Source organism: Electrona antarctica (assembly GCF_951216825.1).
Source record: "Electrona antarctica genome assembly, chromosome: 9".
In the NCBI taxonomy this organism is placed as follows: Eukaryota; Metazoa; Chordata; class Actinopteri; order Myctophiformes; family Myctophidae; genus Electrona; species Electrona antarctica.
The window spans coordinates 8917272-8930486 of record NC_136790.1 but is presented as its reverse complement, the minus strand read 5'-3'; the positions used below and the strand labels follow the sequence as shown (position 1 = coordinate 8930486).

General features: G+C 40.1%; 1 protein-coding gene across 1 annotated transcript in view; it reads left to right on the top strand.

Annotated features, from left to right (window-relative positions):
* The first annotated feature begins 203 nt into the window (after positions 1 to 203).
* The window catches only part of LOC306929545 (protein FAM107B), a 54867-nt gene continuing 41855 nt past the window's right edge, over positions 204 to 13215 (top strand). Inside the window, exon 1 of the mRNA XM_079510116.1 lies at positions 204 to 676. Coding sequence (XP_079366242.1) covers positions 653 to 676 — 24 coding nt within the window. The 5' untranslated portion in view covers positions 204 to 652. The remainder of the gene's footprint in view (positions 677 to 13215) is intronic.

Below are 13215 nucleotides of genomic sequence, written 5' to 3'. Positions count from 1 at the left end.
CACAGTAGCATAATCACAATCTATGGCCCTGGCTACTCTCTCTCTCTCTCTTTCTCCCTAGCTTGCTCTTGTTGTCTTGTCACTACCAATTAGCATAATCTGGTGCTGTTATCCTTAACTCCTCGCAGTTAAGAGTAGGGAGTCACAGGTGGCTGAGAAGGGTCTGCCCTTCCAGCTCTACACAGACAGGCACTTTGCACACTCACTGACACACACATACAGTCCACACATGGGCCGTCTACAGTCCTCCACCACACGCTTTGCACAGCCAGGCTGCCTCTTAATCAAGAATGGCCTTTTCATTACCTTGGACCTATTTTTAGTACCGTGGTGTTGCTGACAACCATGTTGGAATTTATCTTTTGAAGATCCATTTTTGTTTTCAACTTACCTTTTTTTTAGTAGACGACCTAACTGATCCCAGTCAGTTGTGAGAGTGCCAGACAGGGTGAGAGAGAGCCGGCAGGCTGAGGACACCACTGTGACTGGACTCTCTGTCTGTCCGTGTGTCTATCCCTACCCAGGAAAACGCTGCTGGGACAGACAAGAACAGAGTAGACCCTGAAGCAACGGAGGCTAGAAGACCCTTGCAGGAACTTGCAGTGGTTGTTTACTGCATTGTACCTATCTTGTGGATACACAATCACAAACAATGGGAGCGTCTTATGGAAAAAAGGTATTGCTGTTTACTGTTTGGATACATTTTATACAGCATCATTGTGATTGAGATTTATTTTTCTCAAAGGACTTACATGTAACATTTGAGAAAAGTAACGTTTGAGAGAAATGGAACGTGGGCCAACATTTTGCGGTAGATTACTTCTTAATCAGCTTAGGTATATAGCTTTGAGTTATTTTCATCAACACAAATGTGGGCCTGTATGGTCTCCATCATCTTCACAGTCTTGTATCTAAATACAGTAGATTAGATGAAACACACATCATGTAGTGATGATGTGCTGGCTAATGAAATCAAGCATAAAATAAGTAAGTAAGTAGCCACACAAGCATTGCTCTGAAGAACACATTAAAGAAAGAGGCTGCTTCTCTGATAAAACATTGTTTCTTCTTTAAAGTCTTATTAAATTGTTGCATCTTAGCTACGAGTATCTGTCAATGATTCAACCCACAGAGGAAATATATTATAATACATTTATTCCCAAAACATAATTGTTTAGAGGAAATATATTCCAAAGGCTCAAAATATAAATTTAAATATACAATATGCACTGCACGTATCAATATTACAGTACATTTCTTGTTGAAAGCTGTAGATTCATTGTCGGTGTGAATGTGACTATTTCGTTGTTGGTATACCATTTCGTACAGAACTGATAGTGATAGTGGCTTTGGAGTTGTTTCCACGAAACATGTTCAACTTTTACACTTTCATCACAAAGCACCTATTCTCCATCAAAATCTCCACAATGAAAAGTAGAAAACCAAGGCACACATAGTCACATACATAAGACCATGGGATATAATTCCACAAATTCTCTGGATGTTTACTGTATGAGTGGAATCCCATTGAGGGCTCGCGCCATTAAAGAACATATTGTGCATTCGCAAATATTTAAGCTATGGACCGGGACACACCTGTTATGTGGGTGTGTGGATGGGAGCATGTGTTGCATTGCCATGGTGCTGTGTATACAGAGGACAGCTGACAGTGTGTGTCTCAGCTATGCAACAGTACTATTATGGGGTGCCTACATCACCCCTCATAATATAAAACCTTGCCAATTCATACGTAAAACTAAAACTAGTCATATGCTCACAGAAAATGTGGCACAATTTTCAGTTGAAAACTTTCTTTGGATCTCTTTTTTTATGTTGGCTGCCGGTTTATTCTTTACTTCAGGAAGAAAGCAAGTGCAGAAAGAGAGAGGGGAGACATGCAAGACAGGATGGGCTGTCAGATTCAAACTCAGATCCTTACGTTCACAAGGAGCTTCATCGTCTTGGCATTAACTGAGCCATCGGGAACCCTGACTCTCTTTCTAATGTATAACTTATTTCTTATCACACTGGTTACTGTAAAGACCCTGTACTTTTCACTTTTGGTTGTTATAATAATAATGGTGATTACCACCGGGGACTACACTGTAAAATTGTGAATGTTCTAAGACTGTACACATGTGTAATCAAACACTGTACAAATGTAACAAAACTGATCCAGTTAATTTAGTTACATTTACATTTGTACACTCTCAGTGTTACAAATGGATAAACTAACACTGGGGGTTTTATTGTGTGTATGAGATGAGAAACTTGTACTGTCATTGTTCATCTTGTCAGATGCTCTGGGAAAGAGCAAGAGTCAGGCGAAATATCACACACACATCAACCGTTACTATAACAGACACAACCCAGACAACATATTCTGTACGTGCAATATGAGCAGTGAAGTCAAGAAGGGAACAGTGTGACTAGAGTAGAAATGATAGATAAGGTGGAGTTGGGTAAAATATTGGACAAACAGAGAAGGTTTCACAATTGGTATCGTTCACGTGGGGTTGGAATAGATAAAGTGTAGTACAGTCCAACTTTATTTGAACAGTCATGTGTGTCATTGTCACAATGAAAAGTGGTTACACATTATCTCTAATCTGCAAGCAAACAGCCGGCCAAACCATCAATGAGCACTATACGTTTACCAGTCACATTGCCTTAACATCAGTACGGTTACCAGTCACATTGCCTTAACATCAGTACGGTTACCAGTCACATTGCCTTAACATCAGTACGTTTACCGGTCACATTGCCTTAACATCAGTATGTTTACCAGTCACATTGCCTTAACATCAGTACGTTTACCAGTCACATTGCCTTAACATCAGTACGTTTACCAGTCACATTGCCTTAACATCAGTACGGTTACCAGTCACATTGCCTTAACATCAGTACGTTTACCAGTCACATTGCCTTAACATCAGTACGTTTACCAGTCACATTGCCTTAACATCAGTACGTTTACCAGTCACATTGCCTTAACATCAATACGTTTACCAGTCACATTGCCTTAACATCAATACGTTTACCAGTCACATTGCCTTAACATCAGTACGTTTACCAGTCACATTGCCTTAACATCAGTACGTTTACCAGTCACATTGCTTTAACATCAATACGTTTACCAGTCACATTGCCTTAACATCAGTACGGTTACCAGTCACATTGCCTTGACATCAGTACGTTTACCAGTCACATTGCCTTGACATCAATACGTTTACCAGTCACATTGCCTTGACATCAGTACGTTTACCAGTCACATTGCCTTAACATCAATACGTTTACCAGTCACGTTGCCTTAACATCAGTACGTTTACCAGTCACATTGCCTTGACATCAGTACGTTTACCAGTCACATTGCCTTAACATCAGTACGTTTACCAGTCACATTGCCTTGACATCAGTACGGTTACCAGTCACATTGCCTTAACATCAGTACGTTTACCAGTCACATTGCCTTAACATCAATACGTTTACCAGTCACATTGCCTTAACATCAGTACGTTTACCAGTCACATTGCCTTAACATCAGTACGTTTACCAGGCAGTCACATTGCCTTAACATCAGTACGTTTACCAGTCACATTGCCTTAACATCAATACGTTTACCAGTCACATTGCCTTAACATCAGTACGTTTACCAGTCACATTGCCTTAACATCAGTACGTTTACCAGGCAGTCACATTGCCTTAACATCAGTACGTTTACCAGTCACATTGCCTTAACATCAATACGTTTACCAGTCACATTGCCTTAACATCAGTACGTTTACCAGTCACATTGCCTTAACATCAGTACGTTTACCAGGCAGTCACATTGCCTTAACATCAGTACGTTTACCAGTCACATTGCCTTAACATCAGTACGTTTACCAGTCACATTGCCTTAACATCAGTACGTTTACCAGTCACATTGCCTTAACATCAGTACGTTTACCAGTCACATTGCCTTAACATCAGTACGTTTACCAGTCACATTGCCTTAACATCAGTACGTTTACCAGTCACATTGCCTTAACATCAATACGTTTACCAGTCACATTGCCTTAACATCAGTACGTTTACCAGTCACATTGCCTTAACATCAGTATGTTTACCAGTCACATTGCCTTAACATCAGTACGTTTACCAGTCACATTGCCTTAACATCAATACGCTTACCAGTCACATTGCCTTAACATCAGTACGTTTACCAGTCACATTGCCTTAACATCAGTACGTTTACCAGTCACATTGCCTTAACATCAGTACGTTTACCAATCACATTGCCTTAACATCAGTACGTTTACCAGTCACATTGCCTTAACATCAGTACGTTTACCAGTCACATTGCCTTAACATCAGTACGTTTACCAGTCACATTGCCGTAACCTCAGTACGTTTACCAGTCACATTGCCTTAACATCAGTACGTTTACCAGTCACATTGCCTTAACATCAGTACGGTTACCAGTCACATTGCCTTAACATCAGTACGTTTACCAGTCACATTGCCTTAACATCAGTACGTTTACCGGTCACATTGCCTTAACATCAGTACGTTTACCAGTCACATTGCCTTAACATCAGTACGTTTACCAGTCACATTGCCTTAACATCAGTACGTTTACCAGTCACATTGCCTTAACATCAGTACGTTTACCAGTCACATTGCCATAACATCAGTACGTTTACCAGTCACATTGCCTTAACATCAGTACGTTTACCAGTCACATTGCCTTAACATCAGTACGTTTACCAGTCACAATCCCTTACATGCACCAAAGTATATCAGTACGTTTATCAATCACAGACGCATGATCTGATAGTGGATACACATGTAATTACCGGTATTATTCCTACATAGAATTCTGGAAAAGCACTACAGACCCAGTTACAATAATTAAAATATTATGTATCAGTGTGCAGGTATTTCTTGATTTTCTTCCTTTATTTTTGTAATGTATTTTTAACGTGGTCATGGTTAAATCAACATTTTTAAATGTCAGGTATCTTTGAATTTGTCATTCTGTTTATTCGGGCAATTGACATTGCCCTAATTGAGTTTGAAGAGAGCTTCTGTCCCAATTTTGAGGGACAGAGTGAGAGACAGAGTCACAGAATGGGGAAAGAGCAGCACTGGGTTTCTTTGGTTGTAAATGTCACTGCCTGACTGAGCTGTAACTTCATTACCCTCTGCCAGCTTCCAGGCATTGCTTGGCAGGCACTGTTTGGATGCCCAGTTTGGACTTCACAGTCCTTGCATCAACCCCAGAGATCACAACAACACTGCCTTTCTATTGAGCAGAGATGCTGTCAGACTTCTGGAGAAGACAACAACTGTGCGACTTAAGTTTGTATAGGGTTCAAAATCTTGTACCTTTCATTTCGATGTCCTTTAGGAAGGACAATGTTCTTCGAACCTCAGATGTCACGGTCAGCTAAAAGCAACAGTAATTGTCGAGCTTTGGACATGTATTCATCAAGTATCTTGGCCTAGCAAACAAAACCATGCCTGTCTCCCTGAACGATCCATAATTCATAGCTATTTTGGATGGCAAAGGATTAGGTTCAGGGCTCAGTGTTGCATTTATCTTTTATTGAGACAGAAAGATGAAGGATACTGGTATATTTCTATCCCAGGACAGCTGTGTGGAGGGTCAGGACTCTCAGCGCCTCATCCACTACACCATTAATGGGCATTACAGTTCAACTGATATCACTGTTTGAATGTACTGTAACTTGGCAGTGAACTGCAGGCGGCCCTGTGCCCTCTGAGAGGGAGGCAGAGCGTGTGGATAAAGAGCAACGAGTTTTATTTTCAGAACAATCTCTGTGGTTATGTAAGGCAATATGCCTCATTTGGCAACGTAGAGGCAGAACATGTGACCAATTCCTGACCCTTATGATTTGGTGGTCTTTAATTTGCCAGTCTCACTCTGCTGGCCATGTCTGTTTGGATTTGTCAAAATGTATATATCATCAGCTATGGGATTCACAATGAGATGAGTGCAGCCATATTAAAATACATACAGTACAGTACATGGAGCATGAATAGATATTTCTGTATACAGAAAACAGCGCATGATGCAAGCATGTGTCTACCATTTATATTGTCTGTGCCAGGGGTCTTCAACAGGGGGTCCGGGACCCCTAGGGGGTCCTCAGAGGTACTCAGAGGGGATCTGCCAAATCTTTGTGATAGGATGTTTGCTTTTTACATTAACCACTTGAACCCTAGTATCTCTTCTGAGGAACATTAGCCACAAAATATTTTGTCAAAGAGGTTGGGTTTAGGGGGGAAGAAGTATTGAAGTTTTAAGTGGTTAAATGTCTGAAATGAACAAAAAATAATTAATAATTTACACAACACTGATGCTAGTCAATGAAGCTATCATGAAATCTATTAAAACATTGAATCTGCAGCACAACTGCATGCAATGTAGTGGGGGTCCCTGCTTCATCTCTCTCTCTCAGCTAGGCGGTCCTTGGGCTGAAAAATGTTGAAGTCTGTACCTTTGTACGGCATGTGAGGTCCTACTGTCTTTGTGCCATGATGTCCATTAGTTTGTAATTCCTGTTCAATTCACCTTTAGCTAAGCCCCGCCCTCTCCCACTTAGACACTCCCACTTGGACACTTTCCAGCCGGGCTCATTCATTCCAATGTAAGTAAATATCATGGATTTTACTGTTACACATTAAATACTGGTTCATTTTTGGAACCAGACCTTCAAAATATCTTCCAAATCTGTCAACAAGGCCTGCCATATAGTACACTGGAAAAATATGTGCGTGACATATTTTTTTAAACAATGCTTTATCATATAGGAAAGGTTTGTCTAACTCTAACCCATGCTATGCTTAGCTGTGATTGGAGCATAGCAGTTTGGGGAGGGGCTTAGCTATAGGTCAGAAGTCATTTTGATTGTAGCTTTGAAATCATTCTTGTGCATGTAGTTGCCAACGTTGCCTTCCCAAACACCAACCGTATCCATGCAGTACACATGTTTCTATAGTTGGAGTATTTACTGTCTGTTGGTACATTTAAGGCAGGGATATTCTTTGATTGTCTATCTGTCTATCTATACCTCAGTGGGTCTTTGGCACAAGATGGATTTACCACAGAGACAGCCCATACCAGCAGAGAATACAAGCTGCCCTACATAACGTCGCTGTCCGTGGGGAACCTTATGTATGTGCAAAGGCAAAAAAAAATAAACTGTATTCCAATAAATCCAATGTCGTTATTACTTGCTAATGTTATCTAGTCTCATTATTCATTAAATTGTAATGGAGATCCATATAGAGTGTCGCAGTCCCGTCCCGCCCCCTTTCATGACGACGCCAGGCCCAGGAAATGATTCCCAATTCATTTTTCCCATAGACATTTCAAAAAGTATTTATTTAAAGACGGTTACGCCGCGGACAAAGCCAACTCGAGTCGTGACAACTCATGACAACACAAACAATATTTTGGACCAAACAAATAATTACAAAGAAGAAAAACAACAAAACAAGTGTTGTAACCTGCCGTTTTTTCTTCTTTCTAATTATTTGTTCGGCCCAAAAAATTGTGTTTGTTGTCATGATTTGTCACGACAAGAGTTGGCTTTGTCCGTGGCGTAAACGTCTTTAAATAAATACTTTCTGAAAAGTCTATGAGGAAAATGAACATTCAATTTCACTTTCAAAATGTTGAAGAAGAAGTATTTTTGGACACCTATGGAGATGGACCAGTGCATTGGACACCTATGGAGATGGACCAGTGCATTGGAATAATGACACCTATGGAGATGGACCAGTGCATTGGAATGATGACACCTATGGAGATGGACCAGTGAGATGGACCAGTGAGATGGACCAGTGAGATGTACCAGTGCATTGGAATAATGAATTTGAAAAGCAGAACAAAGGGAGTCCCGTACATGCCTATCAAGGTCTGAGTGACCGAAACATTTGATCCATGTTAATAAGTGTGTGTGTGTGTGTGTATGTGTGTGTGTGTGTGTGTGTGTGTGTGTGTGTGTGTGTGTGTGTGTGTGTGTGTGTGTGTGTGTGTGTGTGTGCACATGTGTATGCCTATAGGCTACATACAGTATGTGTGTGTTAGGATTAGGTAAGGTACGTGTAGGTATGGGTTAGGTTGGGCCAGCAGGTGATTTTAATACTTTGACTTCGACAGCAATACTGTGAATGAGCGTGTGTGTGTGTGTGTGTGTGTGTGTGTGTGTGTGTGTGTGTGTGTGTGTGTGTGTGTGTGTGTGTGTGTGTGTGTGTGTGTGATTGGTGAAGCTTAGGCAGTAGATAGTATAGTTCATATCTCCCCTTGCTTGAATCGAGACGTTTCGCTTACACTAGTATGTGAAACATATAGGTTTATAACAATCATAGAGTACACATTAACTATGTGGACATTTTTGCATTGAAGAGCAATGATCAGCAGAGCGTGAAGTGGAAAATGTTCCTCTTAAAGAAGTTAAAGATTAAACCTGAAGCTTAACCCAACCATTTGATAAACACTCCATTCAACATCCATCAGAAATCAACTGTTTAAAAGGACAGGCTCCTTTGTGTGTGTGCGTGTGTGTGTGTGTGCGCGTGTGCGCGCGTGCGTGCGTGTGCGTGCGTGCAAATCGGCTATTTTTGACAAAGAGTTTTGGTGTTGACCCAAAAAATAGTGGTCAAAGTACAGTTGTAACTCTGTAAGTGGTTGAGATGTACCTCTATAAGACTGGGGTTTAAGTGGTTGAATAAGCATTTTCAAACAGGGTTCGGTAAAAGGAAAAAAAGCACCTCAGACACATCCTGCCCTCCATTCGCCTGTAATAATACTCCATTAAACAGGAGGAATGCAGGAGCCGTGGAGGCAGAGCAGACAGATACGTGTGCTCTGTGGTACGAAACATGAATAATTCAGAAACTGAGATCACACAGTAAAGTCCTCTGCGTTAATTTAACTCTGAGTGAATACCAGTGTAACCACATTTGTTACTGAGGATTTTACTGTTCCACACTATACACATTACACAGTATGTGCAGATCCAACGCTGAACAGGAGCCATGTTCTACACCTGTATTTTATAGCAAGGCAGTTTGTGGACGTGACATATTCTCTATTTTGAAATGAATTCATGGCAGAGCTCAGGACAGGAGTCCTATTTTTTTTGCGGCTTACGCCTTTTATTGGTTTTTGAAGGGACAGACAGTAGGCTGACAGGAAACGGGAGAGAGATGGGGGAAGACATGCAGTAAAGGCCGTGTCGGGCTCGGGAGTCGAACCCGCGGCACACTGCGACTGGATTACCAGTCGGGTGCCCAGACGGTTACGCCACCGCCTGGGCCAGTTGTACAGTTCCTTGCGGGTATTTTACATGAATATGACCCCGATTCCTAGAGATGTTTTTATATGCCATATACTATAATGTATGGCTTGACTGGCTTCTATAATTTATTTACACTTAATACACCTTCTAACCATGATCAGTGTAGGACAAAGCAATGGCATTGAATGGCATGATTATAAGTATTTTTTTAAGAGACGGCTTCAATTTCAGAATAAGCAAAGCCATTCCAATTAAATCCAAGCTTTATTCCATTTTTTATGACATTTGCATTAGATCAGCCTGGGGATGTTGAGTTATGTTGACCAACCTTTGCTTCGCAAATGATTAAAATACCATTTCTATTTCAGAAGGGAAGCCATTTATAAACCTTAGTTGGTATGTGTTGTTGTCATGAGGTGACAGGTCAGGAGTGGTGGAAAGTAACTAAGTACACTTACTTAAGTACTGTACTTAAGTACAATTGTGAGATATTTGTACTTTACTTGAGTATTTCCGATTTCCAATACTTTTACTCCACTACATCTCGATCCAAATATTGATCCTTATATTTGAAAACTTTAGTTACTAGTTACTTTGTATTATTATTAACATTAACCACTTTACACATTTCGGCCATTTGAAAATAGCAGATCTACAAGCTCACAATGCTTGTCGATCTGCAATTTTCAAGATTTGTATACATGGGAAACTTGAAATGAGACATTTTGCATAAAGAGTTTTTTTTTTAAATATACCAATACTGTTTATACTTTTACTCAAGTAAATTTTGAATTCCGGACTTTTACTTAACAATGTAGTTCTATAGTGCAGTACTGATACTTTTACTTACAGTAAGTAAAAAAAACTTTTAGTACTTTTTCCACCACTGCAGGTCAGGAACTGGAATGTGGCTTTTTATGATTGTAGCTGATTGATTGATTGATTGATTGATTGATTGATTGAAGAATGTATTAACAGTTTGCAGAATTACAGTACATTTCAAGCACAAACTCAATACAAAGGCTGTTAACTGTGAGTGGACGACCCAATTAAGCATTACACTTGTTTCCAATAGGGTCCACCATGTTCAAATCATCAAAACATTTAGAGACGTACAAATAGACACTTCAAATGTTACCTATAGGAGTTACAAAGTAAAAGGTTCTGTCTTGGTCTGGTCTGTGTGCCACATTGTTTACAGATTACAGCAGAAAACAATTTGTGAAAAACAAAGGTTAGTCAGCAGCGTACCTCAACATCCCCAGGCATCTAATATAAATGTTATTAAATTCAATCAAGGTTGTATTTTTCTGCACCAGTGCATTTGTGACATTATACAGCGCCCAGGATTACAGCTTAGGCAATTGGCATCAGGTGAAAAAATGGATTACAAAATCGTATAATATATATATATATATATATGTTGCTGAAATTCATTTAACCAATCCCTATTTCAAAAAGCATTGGTGACATGACAACGTGTGGTATAGGGCCCCCTTGCAAAAACCTTGGGCCGGCACTGCGGCAGGTCCCAGCATGTGCATTAGTATGGTATTGACTGTATGCTGTCTGTCTGTCTGAGCCTGCAAGGCCACACAGATCTATTCCAATGTATCACTCTGCTAGTGTGTTTGAGTGACCCTTGTTTACCAGCAGGCAGCCAGATAACGTCATGTGTTGGAGACGCAGTACTGTCAGGTTTCCTTTCCTTGTGCGACCTCATCTCAGGGGTGTGTGTGACGCACGCATGGCATAGCCTCAAGGCTATTTAAGGACGTAAGATTTTAAGGACACTATAAACTTGCAGACCCTTGTTTGTCTTGTATACTTTTGTAATTTATCCAGCCTACTTCACTGCATTATAACTGTGACTCACCCAATAGCTTCTCAGTTAATCAGCTACATTTTAATCTGTATCTGCCCACCAGCTAGCCTGTCTGTCTGTATGCCTGCCTGCCTGCCTGCCTTATTCTGGGGTTCTGCACTTGGGTCCACCTGTCAGACCCTAACAAGTACAATATACAGCTGAAATCTCAGACATGGCTAACACGATACAAGAGAGATTTGACAACCCCCAAAACTAGTTCAAAGAAATAAAATATACATGCAGACAGATATGTCATATAAGAATATAGGCCTACTGTAGATGTCCACAGTATGTAAACATTGGCATATCATGATATATCAACTGAAACTGCACCTTAAAGCAAACATAACAAAAACGGATTGTATTATGTTTTGAACAAGAGCTAAAGTTTGCATTGATTTTCCATGTCATTTAAACATATCCTTAGTACTTGTCCTGTACTGTCTGTTGTAATGATGAAGTGTGCTCTTTGTCAGACAAAGAATGCATTGCCATGTTGCAATAAAGTAACAAATATTTGGTTATTCTATTATGTTACTGCATGGCTTTTGTTGTGCTTATTGAATTTGCTTACAGAGTGGGCGTAATTGACAGTGAAATATGGATGTCTCTCAAGTTCAGAGGAAGTTCAGTACAAAGACAGCAACACAGCAACCAATTATATTTAAAAGAAAGTGTACTTTGTACTTTAGAAGTATTTTGAAAAGCAAGTAGTTTCACTCGTAATTGGGTAATATTTGGCCAGGAGTATACAGTATACTTTCACTATAAAGTACTGGTAGTAAATACACCAGACACCAGCAACTGTTGTGCAGGCAGGGCTTGCTGAGCAGTCACTTGGTCAGTAATTAAGCAGAGTGCTTGACATGAAGTGACCCTTCCATAGCCAAGCAGATTTGAGTTCTTCAGAGCCCCCCCTCAAGAATCTTGGTAACATGGTGGATGAAAATGTGTCATTTCACACATGTCCACTAGATGTCAGACTGCCCTTTGTACCTTCCACCTTTAGGTTTTGCGCAAATGTATTGGACAAATAACTCATAACTGTAGTAATGAATAGTTGATAGACAAATAGACATTGTGATGGACAACAGCTTGGTTACCACAGGCTAATATAGCTCCATTTGGGGAACTAAGTTGTATTCAAATGTGCATTTCTATTCTCAATGTATCTGTATGGCTGTAGTTGATATTAGGCTGGTTTTCTCTGCCAGCCTCCCAACCAAAGCTCCAGCCTGCCTGCTCTGTCCAGTATATGCAATAAATAACACTGATTTCCCATCCCGTTGCAAGACTTTCATTCTTGATTGTCTTGTTGCGCCGTTGCGGTGTCTCTGGTTTATACTAGAAGGTTAAGCAATCCTTCTCTACAAGATACATATAACTAAATTCTACTTTTTTCGCAAAGAAATAAATGGTTCTGGCCAAATTCAATACATTTCATTACACTATTTGACCTATTTCACAACAGAACAATTAAATTATTTTGAAGTGAGGAATAATTCAGTGGGATGATTCCCTTGATGTCTGTATTATTCAGTACAATGAAAGCATCATTGAAAGTATAGACTTACCGTACATCATAAGACATTAATTCCAACTGAGCTCATTTCAAACTCAACTCCATAGTTATTAGCACAGGCTTTGCTGCTTATGACTTCTTACGTGATCCAGCTGAGCTGTTGCTAATACTGCTTAGAAGGGCCTCAATTATATCAAAGCAAGGTCAGAGGGAGGTCAGATAGGTGCGCCATGTACAAACAAAGCTTGACCATCTCTGTTCTGTGCAAAAGGGACAGATACTGTAAAAGATTTAACGTCTGGAGGTGTACACATTACACTTGTATCCTCCCTGAGTTACAAATTGATTAATTAACACAGAGGATTTTACTGTGTGTACTGTAGATGCATGCACTGTGTATGTGCATAATATACAGTATAATGTACTATATTGTACACTATGCATACTATCCATGTAACATGTACTGTACATCCTAAACCTAACCCTAAGGTCCCACCACAGGAAGTCAAAGC